We start from the raw sequence: 23,094 nt of genomic DNA on the forward strand, positions 1-23,094 counted from the left end.
GAGTTTTGATCTGAAGACCTCCTTGTCTCTACTGACTGAGGTTTGATCTGAAGACCTCCCAGTCTCTACTGATTGAGGTTTGATCTGAAGACCTCCGAGTCTCTATTGACTGAGGTTTGATCTGAAGACCTCCTAGTCTCTACTGACTGAGGTTTGATCTGAAGACCTCCTAGTCTCTACTGACTGAGGTTTGATCTGAAGACCTCCTTGTCTCTATCTGTAGATGGACGTAAAGACAGCATTAATGTTTTCCTAGAGGATTCTAGAACATCTCTAGCCCATTCCAGATGTATATACAGATACACTGTCTTTGATCCCAAGTCTCATGAGCTAAACATTTTTTTTGTGCAAAATGTTGAAATGGAACATTTAGCTTAAGAGACTACGGCTCTGTTGACACAAGAAGCCCAATTCTGATATTTTGCCTATATATTGGCAAAAGATTCTGATCTGATCAAAATACCATTTAGTGGCAAAAGATCAGAATTGGGGCTGCCTGTGTAAACACAGCCATGGTATGTATTCCATGTATGCTGCTTACCCTGGTGCTGAAGGCTCCGAAGGGGCTGTCTGATTGGTTGTGGCTGTTCTGGGCGTCTCCATGAACCAGCGACATGTTGAAGCCATGGCCACACGAGCCAGGTGTGAGGTTGAGCTGTTCTGACCGGTAGATTCTGTGGGATCCACTGGGGGGATCCGTTGACGGCTCCAACACGTAGGATCTGTCTTCTAGTGAGATGAAGCCACTGTGAATACAAGAGTGATATTGACTTATCGATCAATCGATCATCAATCAATGAAGTAGAAGAACGTTTCTTAAATGTCTATCATGATGGTTTTTTTTCTACAGAGTGTTGAACAATGGATCTCTTATTTTTATTTTAACCTTTATTTGACTTGGCAAGTCAGTTAAGAACAAATTCTTATTTTCAATGACAGCGGGTTAACTGCCTTGTTCAGGGACAGAATGACAGAGTTCTACCTTGTCAGCTCTGGGATTTGATCTTGCAAACCTTCAGGCTGCTAGTCCAACGCACTATCCACTAGGCTACGCTGCCGCCCCAATTGAGGTGCTTTGTGGGAAACACTACTTTTACCTCGTCGATAAAGTCTCACTGTTATTCACGGGAACAAATCAAGAGGCAGACATTTGGCTTAATAAGAAATATAGTAATATCCTCCCCGGTGGTTTCTCATTCTCCGTCTGTCCGTGATGAGAGGCTCTTATTTCTCACCGTCAACTTTTCTCACGCTAATAAAAACAGCCCTGGTGATTTAAAGTGACGTCTTTGTCCACTGAAACCAAAACTCTTGAGTTTTTAATCAACCTCCTGACAACATTCATAACCACATAAACTTAACATAAAAAAAAACGCTCCCAAAGCCAGACTATAGCTGCCAACTAAAAACCCAAGAACTATTTGTCTTGGCCGTCGCGCCAGGCAGCATAGCACTCGTCAAACTAAGCCCTCTGCGTCTGTCTATGCAGAAACAGGTTGTTGAGGGGCAGAAAAATGAGCGGCCTGTAAAACAGGGCTTTGCATCACAAACGGCACCCTATTCCCTATATAGTGCACTACTCTTAACAAGAACTCTATGGGGCTCTGGTTAAAAGTAGTGCACTACATAGGGAATAGGGTACCAATTGGGAATGCACTCAATGGCTTAACAATTACCCCTATCACTCCTTAGAGGAGGAAAACTGTTGGCATGTTTTGGGAAAGACATTCCTAATGATGTCCAGAAAAATGATCAGACTCGTTACTCCTACTTGACATCTGTGAACGCTGAACGTTCAATTAACACAGGGATATATTTTCCATTTCCATTCATCACTAGTACCCCGGCTACACCGCTTGTGTCGCGTGCGCGAGCGTTACAAAATACATTTGGAAATCTGTTTTTCAATTATTGCACCCACACTGCTCGCGAGCGTCTGCGTTGCTAAAATAGAAGTCCTTTCTATTTCTGACGCAGGTCACGCCGCAAGTCCTGCCTCTCCCGTCTCATTGGTTTATAGAAGCAGGTACCCATCTCCTCATTGGTTATGCCCACTTGGGTGACTGAAAGACGAACTGTTTTGCCGGTTGTCGTGGTAATACTAAGAAAGTGTAGATGCCAATCAACATATAAGTTCAAAGATGAAAAAGCCTAGGAGGAGGAGAGATGACTAGAAACGATTCGGTTGACCGTTTTATGTGTTGATTAATTGGCGGAGGACCTTGTGCATGTCAGGTAAACTAACAACTCAATGTTTAACGTTGTATCCCAGGACAAATTAGCTAGCAACAGCAAGGTAGCTAAATAAGACAAATTAGCTAGCAAGTGCAAGCTCACTAAATAAGACAAATTAGCTAGCAAGTGTAAGCTAGCTAAATAAGACAAATTAGCTAGCAAGTGCAAGCTAGCTAAATAAGACAAATTAGCTAGCAAGTGCAAGCTAGCTAAATAAGACAAATTAGCTAGCAAGTGCAAGCTAGCTAAATAAGACAAATTAGCTAGCAAGTGCAAGCTAGCTAAATAAGACAAATTAGCTAGCAAGTGCAAGCTAGCTAAATTAGACAAATTAGCTAGCAAGTGCAAGCTAGCTAAATAAGATAAATTAGCTAGCAAGTGCAAGCTAGCTAAATTGCCATAGTGTTAAATGTCTCGGGGGACAAAATATATTTATGCATGATGGCGCATGATGGCGAATGATGGCGCACGCACGCAGCCGGTTTGGGTTTCTATGGTAACTCTGTTAATCTTTAGTTTCAGAGAGAAACAGAGAAGAACAACATTGATGATGAGACAGTTGATGAGAATGCCCGTTGCTTCAGGCTAATCTAACTGCTTTGCTAGTTGGTCACCGGAGCGTTGAGGTTCATCAGACCATGGGTTAATGACATGACAATACATACAGGAGGCCCACTGACACACACACACACACACACACACACACACACACACACACAAACACACACACACACACACACACACACACACACACACACACACACACACACACACACACACACACACACACACACACACACACACACACACACACACACACACACACACACACACACACACACACACACACACTCACCTGAGACCTGAGCAGGTACTGAGGCTGACGTCAGAATAGATGTGCCCCTGCACCTTTCCATGGTAATAGCAGTTTGTCTGAGAAGAGAGTTTAACATACTGTTAGGACAAGGCCAGACTGTCAGGGTAGGTAGGAGGGGCAGGAAGGTAGGACAGAGAGTTTAACATACTGTTAGTACAAGGCCAGACTGTCAGGGTAGGTAGGAGGGGCAGGAAGGTAGGACAGAGTTTAACATACTGTTAGAACAAGGCTAGACTGTCAGGGTAGGTAGGAGGGGCAGGAAGGTAGGACAGAGAGTTTAACATACTGTTAGGACAAGGCCAGACTGTCAGGGTAGGTAGGAGGGGCAGGAAGGTAGGACAGAGAGTTTAACATACTGTTAGAACAAGGCCAGACTGTCAGGGTAGGTAGGAGGGGCAGGAAGGTAGGACAGAGAGTTTAACATACTGTTAGGACAAGGCCAGACTGTCAGGGTAGGTAGGAGGGGCAGGAAGGTAGGACAGAGAGTTTAACATACTGTTAGGACAAGGCCAGACTGTCAGGGTAGGTAGGAGGGGCAGGAAGGTAGGACAGAGAGTTTAACATACTGTTAGGACAAGGCCAGACTGTCAGGGTAGGTAGGAGGGGCAGGAAGGTAGGACAGAGTTTAACATACTGTTAGAACAAGGCCAGACTGTCAGGGTAGGTAGGAGGGGCAGGAAGGTAGGACAGAGTTTAACATACTGTTAGAACAAGGCCAGACTGTCAGGGTAAGTAGGAGGGGCAGGAAGGTAGGACAGAGTTTAACATACTTTTAGGACAAGGCCAGACTGTCAGGGTAGGTAGGAGGGGCAGGAAGGTAGGACAGAGTTTAACATACTGTTAGAACAAGGCCAGACTGTCAGGGTAGGTAGGAGGGGCAGGAAGGTAGGACAGAGAGTTTAACATACTGTTAGGACAAGGCCTGGCTGTCAGGGTAGGTAGGATGGGCAGGAAGGTAGGACAGAGAGTTTAACATACTTTTAGGACAAGGCCAGACTGTCAGGGTAGGTAGGAGGGGCAGGAAGGTAGGACAGAGAGTTTAACATACTTTTAGGACAAGGCCAGACTGTCAGGGTAGGTAGGAGGGGCAGGAAGGTAGGACAGAGAGTTTAACATACTGTTTTTTAAAATGTTTTTATTATTTCACCTTTATTTAACCAGGTAGGCTAGTTGAGAACAAGTTCTCATTTACAACTGCGACCTGGCCAAGATAAAGCATAGCAGTGTGAACAGACAACAACACAGAGTTACACATGGAGTAAACAATAAACATGTCAATAACACAGTAGAAAAAAAGAAAAAAGAGAGTCTATATACATTGTGTGCAAAAGGCATGAGGAGGTAGGCGAATAATTACAATTTAGCAGATTAACACTGGCGTGATAAATTATCAGATGGTCATGTGCAGGGAGCGATACTGGTGTGCAAAAGAGAAGAAAAATAAATAAATAAAAACAGTAGGGGGATGAGGTAGGTAAATTGGGTGGGATATTTACCGATGGACTATGTACAGCTGCAGCGATCGATTAGCTGCTCAGATAGCAGATGTTTGAAGTTGGTGAGGGAGATAAAAGTCTCCAACTTCAGCGATTTTTGTAATTCGTTCCAGTCACAGGCAGCAGAAAAATGGAACGAAATGCGGCCAAATGAGGTGTTGGCTTTAGGGATGATCAGTGAGATATACCTGCTGGAGCGTGTGCTACGGGTGGGTGTTGCCATCGTGACCAGTGAACTGAGATAAGGCGGAGCTTTACCTAGCATGGACTTGTAGATGACCTGGAACCAGTGGGTCTGGCGACGAATATGTAGCGAGGGCCAGCCGACTAGAGCATACAAGTCGCAGTGGTGGGTGGTGTAAGGTGCTTTAGTGACAAAACGGATGGCACTGTGATAAACTGCATCCAGTTTGCTGAGTAGAGTATTGGAAGCTATTTTGAAGATGACATCGGCGTGGTCGAAGATCGGTAGGATAGTCAGTTTGACGAGGGTATGTTTGGCGGCGTGAGTGAAGGAGGCTTTGTTGCGAAATAGAAAGCCGACTCTAGATTTGATTTTCGATTGGAGATGTTTGATATGAGTCTGGAAGGAGAGTTTACAGTCTAGCCAGACACCTATGTACTTATAGATGTCCACATATTCAAGGTCGGAACCATCCAGGGTGGTGATGCTAGTCAGGCGTGCGGGAGCAGGCAGCGAACGGTTGAAAAGCATGCATTTGGGTTTACTAGCGTTTAAGAGCAGTTGGAGGCTGCGGAAGGAGTGTTGTATGGCATTGAAGCTTGTTTGGAGGTTAGATAGCACAGTGTCCAAGGACGGGCCGGAAGTATATAGAATGGTGTCGTCTGCGTAGAGGTGGATCAGGGAATCGCCTGCAGCAAGAGCAACATCATTAATATATACAGAGAAAAGAGTCGGCCCGAGAATTGAACCCTGTTTAGTACCTTGAGCGTGGCTGAGGTGCACCCGTGACCGGCTCGGAAACCAGATTGCACAGCGGAGAAGGTACGGTGGCATTCGAGATGGTCAGTGATCTGTTTGTTGACTTAGCTTTCGAAGACCTTAGATAGGCAGGGCAGGATGGATATAGGTCTGTAACAGTTTGGGTCCAGGATGTCTCCCCCTTTGAAGAGGGGGTTGACCGCAGCAGCTTTCCAATCCTTGGGGATCTCAGACGATATGAAAGAGAGGTTGAACAGGCTGGTAATAGGGGTTGCGACAATGACGGCGGATAGTTTCAGAAATAGAGGGTCCAGATTGTCAAGCCCAGCGGATTTGTATGGGTCCAGATTTTGCAGCTCTTTTAGAACATCTGCTATCTGGATTTGGGTAAAAGGGAGAAGCTGGGGAGGCTTGGGCGAGTAGCTGCGGGGGTGGCGGAACTGTTGGCCGAGGTTGGAGTAGCCAGTAGGAAGGCATGGCCAGCTGTTGAGAAATGCTTGTTGAAGTTTTCGATTATCATGGATTTATCGGAGGTGACCGTGATACCTAGGCTCATTGCAGTGGGCAGCTGGGAGGAGGTGCTCTTGTTCTCCATGGACTTTACAGTGTCCCAGAACTTTTTGGAGTTAGAGCTACAGGATGCAAATTTCTGCTTGAAAAAGCTTGCCTTTGCTTTCCTGACTGACTGCGTGTATTGGTTCCTGACTTCCCTGAACAGGTGCATATCGTGGGGACTATTCGATGCTATTGCAGTCCGCCACTGGACAAGGCTGTTAGGACAAGGCCGGACTGTCAGGGTAGTTAGGAGGAGCAGGAAGGTAGGACAGAGAGTTTAACATACTGTTAGGACAAGGCCGGGCTGTCAGGGTAGGTAGGAGGGGCAGGAAGGTAGGACAGCGGAGGAAGTATCTGGTTTGGAGTGAAAATACAGCTTCTGTCTATGGTCCAGACCCAGGCCATCTCCTGTGGTACCTATGGTCCAGACCCAGGCCATCTCCTGTGGTACCTATGGTCCAGACCCAGGCCATCTCCTGTGGTACCTATGGTCCAGACCCAGACCCTTCCTCCCTGACTACTTCACTGCTGCACAGTAAAACATGGACATGTGGTTTCTCCACCTCTCCCTTCTCCAAATATAGACCTCTGTACATTTCATGATTCGTCTTTACTCTTTTCCAAGGTGGTTGTTGTTCACCTGCTGCTGATTCCACACGTTCAGCGTCGGATCAGTTTTCTCAGAGAGACCAGTCATGTAACTATTGGTCCTTTACCGTGGAACTAGGAAGTTCCAGAAGGCCAGACCTTAGTCCTCTCTCCAAAGCTTCTACTCTGCCTTCTAGGATGTTCCAGAAGACCAGACCTTAGTCCTCTCTCCAAAGCTTCCACTCTGCCTTCTAGGATGTTCCAGAAGACCAGACCTTAGTCCACTCTCCAAAGCGTCTACTCTGCCTTCTAAGATGTTCCAGAAGACCAGACCTTAGTCCACTCTCCAAAGCTTCCACTCTGCTTTCTGTCTTCCATGAACATTTACAATAATTTCCCTGCACACAATTGTCCTTTCCTGTCATCCGTACTTCAGCCTGAAGTATTCTGACGTGTATATCGACGTCTAAGTGTTGGCCCAGTCCTCAACTACACGCTAGTCCATACAGAGTCCTGCAAGACACATCTTGGCCCCCGAAACGGTACCCTATTCCCTATTTAGTGCACTAATTTTGACCAGTCCCTTATGAACCCTGGTCAAAAGTAGTGCACTAAATACAGAATAGGGTTCCGTTTGGGACATAAACACACCCTCTCCAGGTGTATATAAAAGAAAAAGAGCCATCACATTAGATAAAGCTACAGCGTGTAGCAGAGGGAAGCAGGGGTAGACCAGGTACAGAACAGAACCCTGCATTAATACTATGACCTCTTGTTCCATTGATGATGTCAGAACTGTGATGGATATTATGTGTTGGGGGGGTGGGGTGGGGTGGGGGGGGTGAATAGACAGTTTCTAGGCTTTCTGCTTCCCGGTCTGGTCTTTTACCACTCAGGGGTCAGAGATGGATGGTAATTTGACACCTGACCTGCTTTAAATGGAAACTACAGACGTAATTTGACACCTGGCCTGCTTTAAATGGGAACTACAGATGTAATTTGACACCTGACCTGCTTTAAATGGGAACTACAGATGTAATTTGACACCTGGCCTGCTTTAAATGGGAACTACAGATGTAATTTGACACCTGACCTGCTTTAAATGGAAACTACAGATGTAGTTTGACACCTGACCTGCTTTAAATGGAAACTACAGATGTAATTTGACACCTGACCTGCTTTAAATGGAAACCACAGATGTAATTTGACACCTGACCTGCTTTAAATGGAAACCACAGATGTAATTTGACACCTGACCTGCTTTAAATGGAAACTACAGATGTAGTTTGACACCTGACCTGATTTAAATGGAAACTACAGATGTAGTTTGACACCTGACCTGATTTAAATGGAAACCACAGATGTAATTTGACACCTGACCTGCTTTAAATGGAAACTACAGATGTAGTTTGACACCTGACCTGATTTAAATGGAAACTACAGATGTAATTTGACACCTGACCTGTTTTAAATGGAAACTACAGATGTAGTTTGACACCTGACCTGATTTAAATGGAAACCACAGATGTAATTTGACACCTGACCAGATTTAAATGGAAACCACAGATGTAATTTGATCACTCTGATCTCTTCTGTTGATGCAAACTTTGTAGTGTATTCAAGGTTTAAAGTTTGTAATTTCCGCTTTAAAAAAAAATGTCAGACTTGATTTTTGCCCAAACATAAACAGTATCAACCCCTACAATAATGTCCAGAAATTATAATCTACATAATAATTCACATTTCCTGTTGCTGCAGGAATATTTTCCTGCTGTAGCAAACTGGCTCAAATTAAGATCCCAAAATGGAAAGGAGAGATTGGAATGGCCTGTTGTACACCTCTGTGAATGTATCAAACTGGGGAGATTGGACTTCCCTGTTCTACACCTCTGTGAATGTATCAAACTGGGGAGATTGGACTGCCCTGTTGTACACCTCTGTGAATGTATCAAACTGGGGAGATTGGACTGCCCTGTTGTACACCTCTGTGAATGTATCAAACTGGGGAGATTGGACTTCCCTGTTGTACACCTCTGTGAATGTATCAAACTGGGCAGATTGGACTTCCCTGTTGTACACCTCTGTGAATGTATCAAACTGGGGAGATTGGACTGCCCTGTTGTACACCACTGTGACTGTATCAAACTGGGGAGATTGGACTTCCCTGTTGTACACCTCTATGAATGTTGTACACCTCGGTGAATGTACAATCTATCAAACTGGGGAGATTGGACTGCCCTGTTGTACACCTCTGTGAATGTATAGAACTGGGGAGATTGGACTTCCCTGTTGTACACCTCTGTGAATGTATCAAACTGGGGAGATTGGACTTCCCTGTTCTACACCTCTGTGAATGTATCAAACTGGGGAGATTGGACTTCCCTGTTGTACACCTCTGTGAATGTATCAAACTGGGGAGATTGGACTGCCCTGTTGTACACCACTGTGACTGTATCAAACTGGGGAGATTGGACTTCCCTGTTGTACACCTCTGTGAATGTATCAAACTGGGGAGATTGGACTGCCCTGTTGTACACCTCTGTGAATGTATCAAACTGGGGAGATTGGACTGCCCTGTTGTACACCTCTGTGAATGTATCAAACTGGGGAGATTGGACTGCCCTGTTGTACACCTCTGTGAATGTATCAAACTGGGGAGATTGGACATCCCTGTTGTACACCTCTGTGAATGTATCAAACTGGGGAGATTGGACTTCCCTGTTGTACACCTCTGTGAATGTATCAAACTGGGGAGATTGGACTGCCCTGTTGTACACCTCTGTGAATGTATCAAACTGGGGAGATTGGACTTCCCTGTTGTACACCTCTGTGAATGTATCAAACTGGGGAGATTGGACTGCCCTGTTGTACACCACTGTGACTGTATCAAACTGGGGAGATTGGACTTCCCTGTTGTACACCTCTGTGAATGTTGTACACCTCGGTGAATGTACAATCTATCAAACTGGGGAGATTGGACTGCCCTGTTGTACACCTCTGTGAATGTATCAAACTGGGGAGATTGGACTTCCCTGTTGTACACCTCTGTGAATGTATCAAACTGGGGAGATTGGACTGCCCTGTTGTACACCTCTGTGAATGTATCAAACTGGGGAGATTGGACTTCCCTGTTGTACACCTCTGTGAATGTATCAAACTGGGGAGATTGGACTGCCCTGTTGTACACCTCTGTGAATGTATCAAACTGGGGAGATTGGACTTCCCTGTTGTACACCTCTGTGAATGTTGTACACCTCTGTGAATGTACAATCTATCAAACTGGGGAGATTGGACTGCACTGTTGTACACCTCTGTGAATGTATCAAACTGGGGAGATTGGACTTCCCTGTTGTACACCTCTGTGAATGTATCAAACTGGGGAGATTGGACTGCCCTGTTGTACACCACTGTGACTGTATCAAACTGGGGAGATTGGACTTCCCTGTTGTACACCTCTGTGAATGTTGTACACCTCTGTGAATGTACAATCTATCAAACTGGGGAGATTGGACTGCCCTGTTGTACACCTCTGTGAATGTAACAAACTGGGGAGATTGGACTTCCCTGTTGTACACCTCTGTGAATGTATCAAACTGGGGAGATTGGACTTCCCTGTTGTACACCTCTGTGAATGTATCAAACTGGGGAGATTGGACTGCCCTGTTGTACACCTCTGTGAATGTATCAAACTGGGGAGATTGGACTGCCCTGTTGAACACTTCTGTGAATGTACAATCTATCAAACCTGTATTTTGTTCATTATTACCATGTGTTTATTCGTACACTTTTTGTATGGATACAATACGTTCTGAGCTCTTGTATTTTAACAATCTGTCGTGAAGGACGAGGCTCTCCTTTCCTGTGTCTGGTACGTCCTCTGAGTGAGGAACAATGCCTGGAAAGTCTTCCATTACAGAGAGCTATAAAACAGACAAATGAAAGGGGAAGGATGGAGAACTGAAGAGGCTATCACTCATCACTCCCTCCCTCACTCATCACTCCCTCCCTCCGTCTAATACCGTGCCTCTGACAGACGCTTAGCTGGCATAAAATACTGATACATGAAATGGGGGAATGAAGGGGCTCCGATTCCTCCCTCCCCCCTAACTCCCTCCAGACAGGCCAATAAATTACCAATGGATCAGTCCGGTTTGAGTCACTAGGGGACCCGGTCACTAGGGGATCCAGTCACTAGAGGATCTGGTCACTAGGGGATCAAGTCACTAGGGGATCCAGTCACTAGGGGATCCAGTCACTAGGGGATCCGGTCACTAGGGGAACCGGTCACTAGGGGATCCGGTCACTAGGGGATCTGGTAACTAGGGGATCCTGTCAATAGGGGATCCTGTCACTAGGGGATCCAGTCACTAGGGTATCCGGTAACTAGGGGATCCAGTTACTAGGGGATACGGTCACTAGGGGATCCTGTCACTAGGGGATCCGGTCACAAGGGAATCTGGTAACTAGGGGATCCTGTCACTAGGGGATCCAGTCACTAGGGGATCCAGTCACTAGGGGATCCAGTAACTAGGGGATCCTGTCAATAGGGGATCTGGTCACTAGGGGATCCGGTCACTAGGGAATCCGGTCACTAGGGAATCCGGTCACTAGGGGACCAAGTCACTAGGGGATCCGGTCACTAGGGGATCCTGTCACTAGGGGATCCAGTTACTAGGGGACTCAGTAACTAGGGGACCAAGTCACTAGGGGATCCGGTCACTAGGGGATCTGGTCACTAGGGGATCCTGTCACTAGGGGATCCAGTCACTAGGGGATCCAGTCACTAGGGGATCCGGTCACTAGGGGAACCGGTCACTAGGGGATCCGGTCACAAGGGAATCTGGTAACTAGGGGATCCTGTCAATAGGGGATCCTGTCACAAGGGGATCCGGTAACTAGGGGACTCAGTAACTAGGGGACCAAGTCACTAGGGGATCCAGTCACTAGGGGATCCAGTCACTAGGGGATCCAGTCACTAGGGGATCCAGTCACTAGAGGTTTGAGTCACTAGGGGATCCAGACACTAGGGGATCCGGTCACTAGGGGATACTGTCACTAGGGGATCCAGTCACTAGGGGATCCAGTCACTAGGGGATTCGGTCACTAGGGGAACCGGTCACTAGGGGATCCGGTCACAAGGGAATCCGGTAACTAGGGGATCCTGTCAATAGGGGATCCTGTCACAAGGGTATCCGGTAACTAGGGGATCCAGTTACTAGGGGATCCGGTAACTAGGGGATCCTGTCACTAAGGGATCCAGTCACTAGGGGATCCAGTCACTAGGGGATCCGGTAACTAGGGGATCCTGTCAATAGGGGATCTGGTCACTAGGGGATCCGGTCACTAGGGGATCCGGTCACTAGGGAATCCGGTCACTAGGAAACCAAGTCACTAGGGGATCCGGTCACTAGGGGATCCTGTCACTAGGGGATCCAGTTACTAGGGGACTCAGTAACTAGGGGACCAAGTCACTAGGGGATCCAGACACTAGAGTTTTGAGTCACTAGGGGACCCGGTCACTAGGGGATCCAGTCACTAGGGGATCTGGTCACTAGGGGATCCTGTCACTAGGGGATCCAGTCACTAGGGGATCCAGTCACTAGGGGATCCGGTCACTAGGGGAACCGGTCACTAGGGGATCCGGTCACAATGGAATCCGGTAACTAGGGGATCCTGTCAATAGGGGATCCGGTAACTAGGGGACTCAGTAACTAGGGGACCAAGTCACTAGGGGATCCAGTCACTAGGGGATCCAGTCACTAGAGGTTTGAGTCACCAGGGGACCCGGTCACTAGGGGATCCTGTCATTAGGGGATCCTGTCACTAGGGGATCCAGTCACTAGGGGATCCGGTCACAAGGGGATCCGGTCACTAGGGGATCCTGTCACAAGGGGATCCGGTAACTAGGGGATCCTGTCAATAGGGGATCCGGTCACTAGGGGATCCGGTCACTAGGGAATCTGGTCACTAGGGGACCAATTCACTAGGGGATCCAGTCAATAGGGGATCCAGTCACTAGGGGATCCAGTAACTAGGGGATCCAGTCACTAGGGGATCCAGTCAATTGGGGATCCAGTCACTAGGGGATCCAGTCACTAGGGGATCCAGTCACTAGGGGATCCAGTCAATAAGGGATCCAGTCAATAAGGGATCCAGTGACTAGGGGACCCTTTCATTATGTCCCCTGCTGAGGGGAGGAGCTTTCATTATGTCCCCTGCTGATGGGGGGAGGGAACTTTCATTATGTCCCCTGCTGAGGGGAGGCGGAGCTTTCATTTTTTCCCCTGCTGAGGACAGGAGGAGCTTTCATTATGTTCCCTGCTGAGGGGAGGAGCTTTCGTTATGTCCCCTACTGAGGGGAGGAACTTCCGTTATGTCCCCTGCTGAGGGGAGGAGCTTTCGTTATGTCCCCTGCTGAGGGGAGGAGCATTCGTCATGTCCCCTGCTGAGGGGGGGAGCTTTCGTTATGTCCCCTGCTGAGGGGAGGAGCTTTCATGATGTCCCCTGCTAATAGTAGGGGGATTGTTGGTCAAATCAGGCTGAGTTCACAGGGACCCCAAGCGTACCAGCCCTGTGTGTGTACTGGACTCTCAGTGGATTGCTCCCACCCAGACCCGGTCCAGTCTGGTTCAGTACAGCTCCTTATTGTGCCTGTATTGTGAAATGTCTGTGCTGAGTGGGTTTAAACCCAGCCAGAGTCAGGGATAGTCTGACCTAGTCCCAGTCCACAGCAGGATCAACTGAAAAATGATGCTCTGTGTGGAACATATTGTCCACGTGAATGTGTGGGTTGAACATGTACTGCATGATAGAAGCAAGATGTTCATATTTTCATGAATGTTCCATAAGGTTTAACCATTTGCCATGTATCAAGTCCGTAATTCAATTCCTACTTTCCAGTCACTAGGGGATCCGGTAACTAGGGGATCCAGTCAATAGGGGATCTGGTCACTAGGGGATCCGGTCACTAACAAATTGTCCACGTGAATGTGTGGGTTGAACATGATAGAAGCGAGATGGTCATATTTTCATGAATGTTCCGTAAGGTTTAACCATTTGTATCAAGTCCGTAATTCAATTCCTACTTTCACAGTGTTTCATCTTGTATATTTACAGTAACGTCTTCACTTTGGGAAACGTATAAAGGAACAATGGACTGGACACAGAAAGACCAAGCAAGCAGACCACATCTTCTTTGTCTGAGCGTCCTCTCCTCTCCACTTTCCCATTCTCTCTCCACCCTCTCTACTTTCCAATCCCATTCCACCCTCTCTACTTTCCCATTCTCTCTCCACCCTCTCCTCCCCTCTACTCTCCACTGTCCCATTCTCTCTCCACCCTCCCCTCCCCACTGTCCCATTCTCTCTCCACCCTCCCCTCCCCACTGTCCCATTCTCTCTCCACCCTACCCTCCCCACAATACACCTCTCCTCTCCACTCTCCCACCATAGCAGCTTTAAAAGACAGACTGAACAGTGGGTACTAGCCACTACCCACAATACACCTCTCCTCTCCACTGTCCCACCACAGCAGCTTCAGCTAGTACCCACTGAACTGTGGGTACTAGCCACTACCCACAATACACCTCTCCTCTCCACTGTCCCACCACAGCAGCTTCAGCTAGTACCCACTGAACTGTGGGTACTAGCCACTACCCACAATACACCTCTCCTCTCCACTGTCCCACCACAGCAGACTCAGGAGACAGACTGAACTCTGGGTACTAGACTGAACTGATATTACAGGAGCGTCAACATTTCCTTCAGTCCGTTTTCCTCTAAACGGAGGCACGACAACCCCTCATCCTGACAGGTTCAGGGGTTCAACAAGAGGTCTCTGAGCTCCATAGAGAGAGGGAAGAACAGTGTGGTAATAGGCATGACGTATGCCTTGTTATCGTATGGTAATAGGCATGACGTATGCCTTGTTATTGTATGGTAATAGGCATGAATTATGCTTTGTTATCGTATGGTAATAGGCATGACGTATGCCTTGTTATTGTATGGTAATAGGTATGAAGTATGCCTTGTTATTGTATGGTAATAGGCATGACGTATGCCTTGTTATTGTATGGTAATAGGCATGAAGTATGCCTTGTTGTTGTATGGTAATAGGTATGAAGTATGCCTTGTTATTGTATGGTAATAGGCATGACGTAGGCCTTGTTATTGTATGGTAATAGGCATGAAGTATGCCTTGTTATTGTATGGTAATAGGTATGAAGTATGCCTTGTTATTGTATGGTAATAGGTATGAAGTTTGTCTGTTAGTTAGTCCATCGGTAAATAGCCCACCCAATCTACCTACCTCATCCCCATACTGTTTATATTTATTTACTTTTCTGCTCTTTTGCACACCAGTTTCTCTACCTGTACATGTTCATCTGATCATTTATCACTCCAGTGTTAATCTGCTAAATTGTAATTATTCGCCTACCTCCTCATGCCTTTTGCACACAATGTATATAGACTCTCTTTTTTTTCTACTGTGTTATTGACTTGTTTATTGTTTATTGTTTACTCCATGTGCAACTCTGTGTTGTTGTCTGTTCCTACTGCTATGCTTTATCTTGGCCAGGTCGCAGTTGTAAATGAGAACTTGTTCTCAACTAGCCTACCTGGTTAAATAAAGGTGCTCTCAACTAGCCTACCTGGTTAAATAAAGGTGAAATAAAATAAAATATAAAAAGTTGCCAAGTGTTTCTATCAATCTAGGACATAGAGATGACTTAACCCTCATAGCCTGGTTCCTCTCTAGGTTTCTTCCTAGAGTTCTGGCCTTTCTAGGGAGTTTTTCCTAGCCACCAGGCTTCTACACCTGCATTGCTTGCTGTTTGGGGTTTTAGGCTGGGTTTCTGTACAGCACTTTGAGACATCAGCTGATGTAAGAAGGGCTATATAAATTGATTTGATTTGACTTACCTCCAAATTGTGAGACTCCATTAGACTTAATACCGTACTGTGATGTTGTGAGACTCCATTAGACTTTATACCGTACCGTGAGGTTGTGAGACTCCATTAGACTTAATAACGTACTGTGATGTTGTGAGACTCCATTAGACTTAATACCGTACCGTGAGGTTGTGAGACTCCATTAGACTTAATAACGTACTGTGATGTTGTGAGACTCCATTAGACTTAATGCCGTACCGTGAGGTTGTGAGACTCCATTAGACTTAATACCGTACCGTGATGTTGTGAGACTCCATTAGACTTAATGCCGTACTGTGATGTTGTGAGACTCCATTAGACTTAATACCGTACCGTGAGGTTGTGAGAGCCGGTGACCGCGCTGCCGTCTTCCAGGTAGTGTGTTTCCGTGTAGTGACTGGCAAACAAACCACTAGAAATAAGACACAAAAAGAGCAAGAGTTAAAAGAAGGGAATCTCAAAGAGGACAGCTCAGCGTGAGGGACACATTTAGAGAGAGGGCTGGGAGGGGAGAGAGGAGAGCAGGCAGGGAGGGGAGAGAGAGGAGCGAGGGCAGAGAGAGGGCTGGGAGGGGAGAGAGGGCTGGGAGGGGAGAGAGGAGAGCAGGCAGGGAGGGGAGAGAGAGGAGAGAGGGGAGAGAGAGGAGAGAGAGGAGAGAGGGCTGGGAGGGGAGAGAGGGATGGGAGGGGAGAGAGAGGAGAGAGGGCTGGGAGGGGAGAGAGGGCTGGGAGGGAGGAGAGAGGGATGGGAGGGGAGAGAGGGATGGGAGGGAGGAGAGAGGGTTGGTAGGGGAAAGAGAGGAGAGAGGGCTGGGAGGGGAGAGAGGGCTGGGAGGGAGGAGAGAGGGATGGGAGGGAGGAGAGAGTGTTGGTAGGGGAAAGAGAGGAGAGAGGGATGGGAGGGGAGAGAGAGGGCTGGGAGGGGAGGAGAGAGGGCTGGGAGGGGAGAGAGGGATGGGAGGGAGGAGAGAGGGTTGGTAGGGGAAAGAGAGGAGAGAGGGATGGGAGGGGAGAGAGGGCTGGGAGGGAGGAGAGAGGGCTGGGAGGGGAGAGAGAGGAGAGAGGGATGGGAGGGGAGAGAGAGGGCTGGGAGGGGAGGGAGAGAGGGCTGGGAGGGGAGAGAGGGCTGGGAGGGGAGAGAGAGGAGAGAGGGCTGGGAGGGAGGAGAGAGGGATGGGAGGGAGGAGAGAGGGATGGGAGGGGAGAGAGAGGAGAGAGGGATGGGAGGGGAGAGAGAGGGCTGGGAGGGGAGGAGAGAGGGATGGGAGGGAGGAGAGAGGGATGGGAGGGGAGAGAGAGGAGAGAGGGATGGGAGGGGAGAGAGAGGGCTGGGAGGGGAGAGAGGGCTGGGAGGGGAGAGAGAGGAGAGAGGGCTGGGAGGGGAGAGAGAGGAGAGAGGGCTGGGAGGGGAGAGAGGGCTGGGAGGGGAGAGAGAGGAGAGAGGGCTGGGAGGGGAGAGAGAGGGATGGGAGGGGAGCGAGAGAGAGGAGAGAGGGCTGGGAGGGCGAGAGAGAGAGAGAGAGGGAGGGGAGGGGAGAGAGAGAGAGAGAGGGCTGAGAGGGAGGACAGAGCTGAGAGGGAGGAGAGGGGAGAGAGGGCTGGGAGGGGAGCGAGAGGGAGGGAGGGACCAGCAGCAGGGGTAGATCCTGGAACTACAATGAGCTCACACAAACACTGGGAACCCTGATGGGTTGATTACTACAGTGTGTGTGTGTGTGTGTGTGTGTGTGTGTGTGTGTGTGTGTGTGTGTGTGTGTGTGTGTGTGTGTGTGCGTGCGTGCGTGCGTGCGTGCGTGCGTGCGTGCGTGCGTGTGTGTGTGTGTGTGTGACCTCAGGACAGCCAGATGAGGAACACCCATCACAGACAGCTTGAGAGTCTTCCTGACCTCACTGCTAGGACTGTTAGAGTTGCTTCTGGAGTCTGGCCTTGTCAGGGACATGATGTTTCCTGGAGCCTGCTTTCATAACCCACAAAACAAACCACAGAACTGGCAGTGATCACCCGGATCAAAGCCAGGCTGGAAAGAGGAGAAAAGTCCAATCGAATCAAATTAAGTTGTTTTAATTAGTTTCAACGCTCTGACTCAGACAGAAACTCAACGTCAGTGGATTATAAGAATAACAAGGTATCAATAAATTGTAATGAATATGTAAACCTTCAACCAACCATTCACACAGACAAACACCAGCTTCCCTGACCCAGTGGGTCACCTGTTAATCTATAGGAAGGAGGGCAAACAGGCTCCGTCTATGAGACCACAAGCAGAGAAAGCAGATCGATGGTCATATCAGACTGCAGACGGTGATTAGATGTTTTAATCAATTTGAAACACGAAGCGACGATGCGTGTTTTCAAAGACCGAATGCACGCGCACACACACACACACACACACACACACACACACACACACACACACACACACACACACACACACACACACACACACACACACACACACACACACACACACAATAGAACTGGGAAACAAAGAAAACATATAACTAGTTAACATGGAACTAGTTAACATGAAGCTGGTTAACTAGTTAACATGGACCTAGTTAACATGGAACTAGTTAACATGAAGCTGGTTAACTAGTTAACATGGACCTAGTTAACATGGAACTAGTTAACATGAAGCTGGTTAACTAGTTAACATGGACCTAGTTAACATGGAGCTGGTTAACATTGAACTGGTTAACATGGAACTAGTTAACATGGAACTAGTTAACATGAAGCTGGTTAACTAGTTAACATGGACCTAGTTAACATGGAAATGGATAACATTGTACTGGTTAACTAGTTAACATGGAGCTGGTTAACATGGAACTAGTTAACATGGAGCTGGTTAACATGGAACTAGTTAACATGGAACTAGTTAACATGGAGCTGGTTAACATGGAACTAGTTAACATGGAACTAGTTAACATGGAACTAGTTAACATGGAACTAGTTAACATGGAGCTGGTTAACATGGAACTAGTTAACATGGAACTAGTTAACATGGAGCTGGTTAACATGGAACTAGTTAACATGGAACTAGTTAACATGGAACTAGTTAACATGGAGCTGGTTAACATGGAACTAGTTAACATGGAGCTGGTTAACATGGAACTAGTTAACATGGAACTAGTTAACATGGAGCTGGTTAACATGGAACTAGTTAACATGGAGCTGGTTAACATGGACCTAGTTAACATGGAACTAGTTAACATGGAGCTGGTTAACATGGACCTAGTTAACATGGAACTAGTTAACATGGAGCTGGTTAACATGGAACTAGTTAACATGGAGCTGGTTAACATGGAACTAGTTAACATGGAGCTGGTTAACATGGACCTAGTTAACATGGAACTAGTTAACATGGAGCTGGTTAACATGGAACTAGTTAACATGGAGCTGGTTAACATGGAACTAGTTAACATGGAGCTGGTTAACATGGACCTAGTTAACATGGAACTAGTTAACATGGAGCTGGTTAACATGGAACTAGTTAACATGGAGCTGGTTAACATGGACCTAGTTAACATGGAACTAGTTAACATGGAGCTGGTTAACATGGAACTAGTTAACATGGAGCTGGTTAACATGGACCTAGTTAACATGAAGCTGGTTAACTAGTTAACATGGACCTAGTTAACATGGAAATGGATAACATTGTACTGGTTAACTAGTTAACATGGAGCTGGTTAACATGGAACTAGTTAACATGGAGCTGGTTAACGTGGACCTAGTTAACATGGAACTAGTTAACATGGAGCTGGTTAACATGGACCTAGTTAACATGGAACTAGTTAACATGGACCTAGTTAACATGGAGCTGGTTAACATGGAGCTGGTTAACATAGAACTGGTTAACTAGTTAACATGGAGCTGGTTAACATGGAGCTGGTTAACATGGAGCTGGTTAACATGGAGCTGGTTAACATGGAACTGGTTAACTAGTTAACATTGAACTGGTTAACATGGACCTAGTTAACATGGAGCTGCTTAACATGGAGCTGGTTAACATGGAGCTGGTTAACTAGTTAACATGGAGCTGGTTAACATGGAGCTGGTTAACATGGAACTGGTTAACTAGTTAACATTGAACTGGTTAACATGGACCTAGTTAACATGGAGCTGCTTAACATGGAGCTGGTTAACATGGAGCTGGTTAACTAGTTAACATGGAGCTGGTTAACATGGAGCTGGTTAACATGGAGCTGGTTAACATGGAGCTGGTTAACATGGAACTGGTTAACTAGTTAACATTGAACTGGTTAACATGGACCTAGTTAACATGGAGCTGCTTAACATGGAGCTGGTTAACATGGAGCTGGTTAACTAGTTAACATGGAGCTGGTTAACATGGAGCTGGTTAACATGGAGCTGGTTAACATGGAGCTGGTTAACATGGGGCTGGTTAACATGGAACCAGTTAACATGTCCCTGGCAGATAGCAGATATAGACAGTGCAGACAGGAGAAAGGGGACAATCAGGACTCACATGGAGATCTGAAACTGAGTCATGACTTTAGAACCTTCTTCACATGGAGATCTCAAACTGAGTCATAACTTTAGAACCTTCTTCACATGGAGATCTCAAACTGAGTCATGACTTTAGAACCTTCTTCACATGGAGATCTCAAACTGAGTCATGACTTTAGAACCTTCTGGATATGGAGATCTCAAACTGAGTCATGACTTTAGAACCTTCTTCACATGGAGATCTCAAACTGAGTCATATCTTTAGAACCTTCTTCACATGGAGATCTCAAACTGAGTCATGACTTTAGAACCTTCTTCACATGGAGATCTTAAACTGAGTCGTGACTTTAGAACCTTCTTCACATGGAGATCTCAACTGAGTCATGACTTTAGAACCTTCTTCACATGGAGATCTCAACTGAGTCATGACTTTAGAACCTTCTTCACATGGAGATCTCAAACTGAGTCATGACTTTAGAACCTTCTTCACATGGAGATCTCAAACTGAGTCATGACTTTAGAACCTTCTTCACATGGAGATCTCAAACTGAGTCATGACTTTAGAACCTTCTTCACATGGAGATCTCAACTGAGTCATGACTTTAGAACCTTCTTCACATGGAGATCTCAAACTGAGTCATGACTTTAGAACCTTCTTCACATGGAGATCTCAAACTGAGTCATGACTTTAGAACCTTCTTCACATGGAGATCTCAAACTGAGTCATATCTTTAGAACCTTCTTCACATGGAGATCTCAAACTGAGTCATGACTTTAGAACCTTCTGGATATGGAGATCTCAAACTGAGTCATGACTTTAGAACCTTCTTCACATGGAGATCTCAAACTGAGTCATGACTTTAGAACCTTCTTCACATGGAGATCTCAAACTGAGTCATGACTTTAGAACCTTCTTCACATGGAGATCTCAAACTGAGTCATGACTTTAGAACCTTCTTCACATGGAGATCTCAACTGAGTCATGACTTTAGAACCTTCTTCACATGGAGATCTCAAACTGAGTCATGACTTTAGAACCTTCTTCACATGGAGATCTCAAACTGAGTCATGACTTTAGAACCTTCTTCACATGGAGATCTCAAACTGAGTCATATCTTTAGAACCTTCTTCACATGGAGATCTCAAACTGAGTCATGACTTTAGAACCTTCTTCACATGGAGATCTCAAACTGAGTCATATCTTTAGAACCTTCTTCACATGGAGATCTCAAACTGAGTCATGACTTTAGAACCTTCTTCACATGGAGATCTCAAACTGAGTCATGACTTTAGAACCTTCTTCACATGGAGATCTCAAACTGAGTCATGACTTTAGAACCATTTTCACATGGAGATCTCAAACTGAGTCATGACTTTAGAACCTTCTGGATATGGAGATCTCAAACTGACTCATGACTTTAGAACCTTCTTCACATGGAGATCTCAAACTGAGTCATGACTTTAGAACCTTCTTCACATGGAGATCTCAAACTGAGTCATGACTTTAGAACCTTCTTCACATGGAGATCTCAAACTGAGTCATGACACAGTGGATTTTCCTGAACTTTTCAGAACTCAGAGAGGTCCTTTAGAACCTTTCCTACATAAAAAAATGCTTCTAAAAGGAAGACATAGAATCCTAAAAGGTTCTATGTAGATAATAATGTTCTAACTCTATAAAGGGTTCTATGTAGATAATACAGTTCTACCTCTATAAAGAGTTCTATGTAGATAATACGGTTCTACCTCTATAAAGGGTTCTATGTAGATAATATGGTTCTACCTCTATAAAGAGTTCTATGTAGATAATACGGTTCTACCTCTATAAAGGGTTCTATGTAGATAATATGGTTCTACCTCTATAAAGGGTTCTTTATGTGGATAATACGGTTCTACTTCTATAAAGGGTTATATGTAGATAATACGGTTCTACCTCTATAAAGGGTTCTATGTAGATAATATGGTTCTATCTCTATAAATGGTTCTATGTGGATAATACGGTTCTACCTCTATAAAGAGTTCTATGTAGATAATAAGGTTCTACCTCTATAAAGAGTTATATGTAGATAATAAGGTTCTACCTCTATAAAGGGTTATATGTAGATAATACGGTTCTACCTCTATAAAGGGTTCTATGTAGATAATATTGTTCTACCTCTATAAAGGGTTCTCTATGTGGATAATACGGTTCTATTTCTATAAAGGGTTCTATGTAGATAATATGGTTCTACCTCTATAACGGGTTCTATGTAGATAATATGGTTCTACCTCTATAATGGGTTCTATGTAGATAATAAGTTTCTACCTCTATGAAGGGTTCTATGTAGATAATACGGTTCTACCTCTATAAAGGGTTCCATGTAGATAATATGGTTCTACCTCTATAAAGGGTTCTTCTTCAGGGACAAAGGCCTGGAGAATCAGTTTCTCTTTTTATCACAAAAAGTTACGACAAGAATCAAGAGAGTGCTTCAACACCATTTAAGTCACCATATAGCATTCAAGTTTTCAGAACTCTAAATATCTAATATTCTCTCCTGTTACTAGTTTTCAGAACTCTAAATATCTAATATTCTCTCCTGTTACTAGTTTTCAGAACTCTAAATATCTAATATTCTCTCCTGTTACTAGTTTTCAGAAGTCTAAATATCTAATATCCTCTCCTGTTACTAGTTTTCAGAAGTCTAAATATCTAATATTCTCTCCTGTTACTAGTTTTCAGAAGTCTAAATATCTAATATTATCTTTGGTTACTAGCTTTCATTAGTCTAAATATCTAATATCCTCTCCTGTTACTAGTTTTCAGAAGTCTAAATATCTAATATTCTCTCCTGTTACTAGTTTTCAGAAGTCTAAATATCTAATATTCTCTCCTGTTACTAGTTTTCATTAGTCTAAATATCTAATATTCTCTCCTGTTACTAGTTTTCAGAACTCTAAATATCTAATATTATCTTTGGTTACTAGTTTTCAGAAGTCTAAATATCTAATATTCTCTCCTGT

General features: G+C 45.6%; 1 protein-coding gene across 1 annotated transcript in view; it reads right to left on the bottom strand.

Moving 5' to 3' along the window:
- Nucleotides 1-23,094, bottom strand: part of LOC135513380 (disintegrin and metalloproteinase domain-containing protein 12-like) — a 280,995-nt gene that overhangs the window by 126,478 nt on the left and 131,423 nt on the right. Inside the window, exons 4-6 of the mRNA XM_064936305.1 lie at nt 15,958-16,036; nt 3,092-3,168; nt 542-746 (exon numbers count right to left, since the gene is read on the bottom strand). Of these exons, the coding sequence (XP_064792377.1) occupies nt 542-746; nt 3,092-3,168; nt 15,958-16,036 (361 nt within the window). The remainder of the gene's footprint in view (nt 1-541; nt 747-3,091; nt 3,169-15,957; nt 16,037-23,094) is intronic.

Source organism: Oncorhynchus masou, chromosome 24, assembly GCF_036934945.1.
Source record: "Oncorhynchus masou masou isolate Uvic2021 chromosome 24, UVic_Omas_1.1, whole genome shotgun sequence".
Taxonomy (NCBI): Eukaryota; Metazoa; Chordata; class Actinopteri; order Salmoniformes; family Salmonidae; genus Oncorhynchus; species Oncorhynchus masou.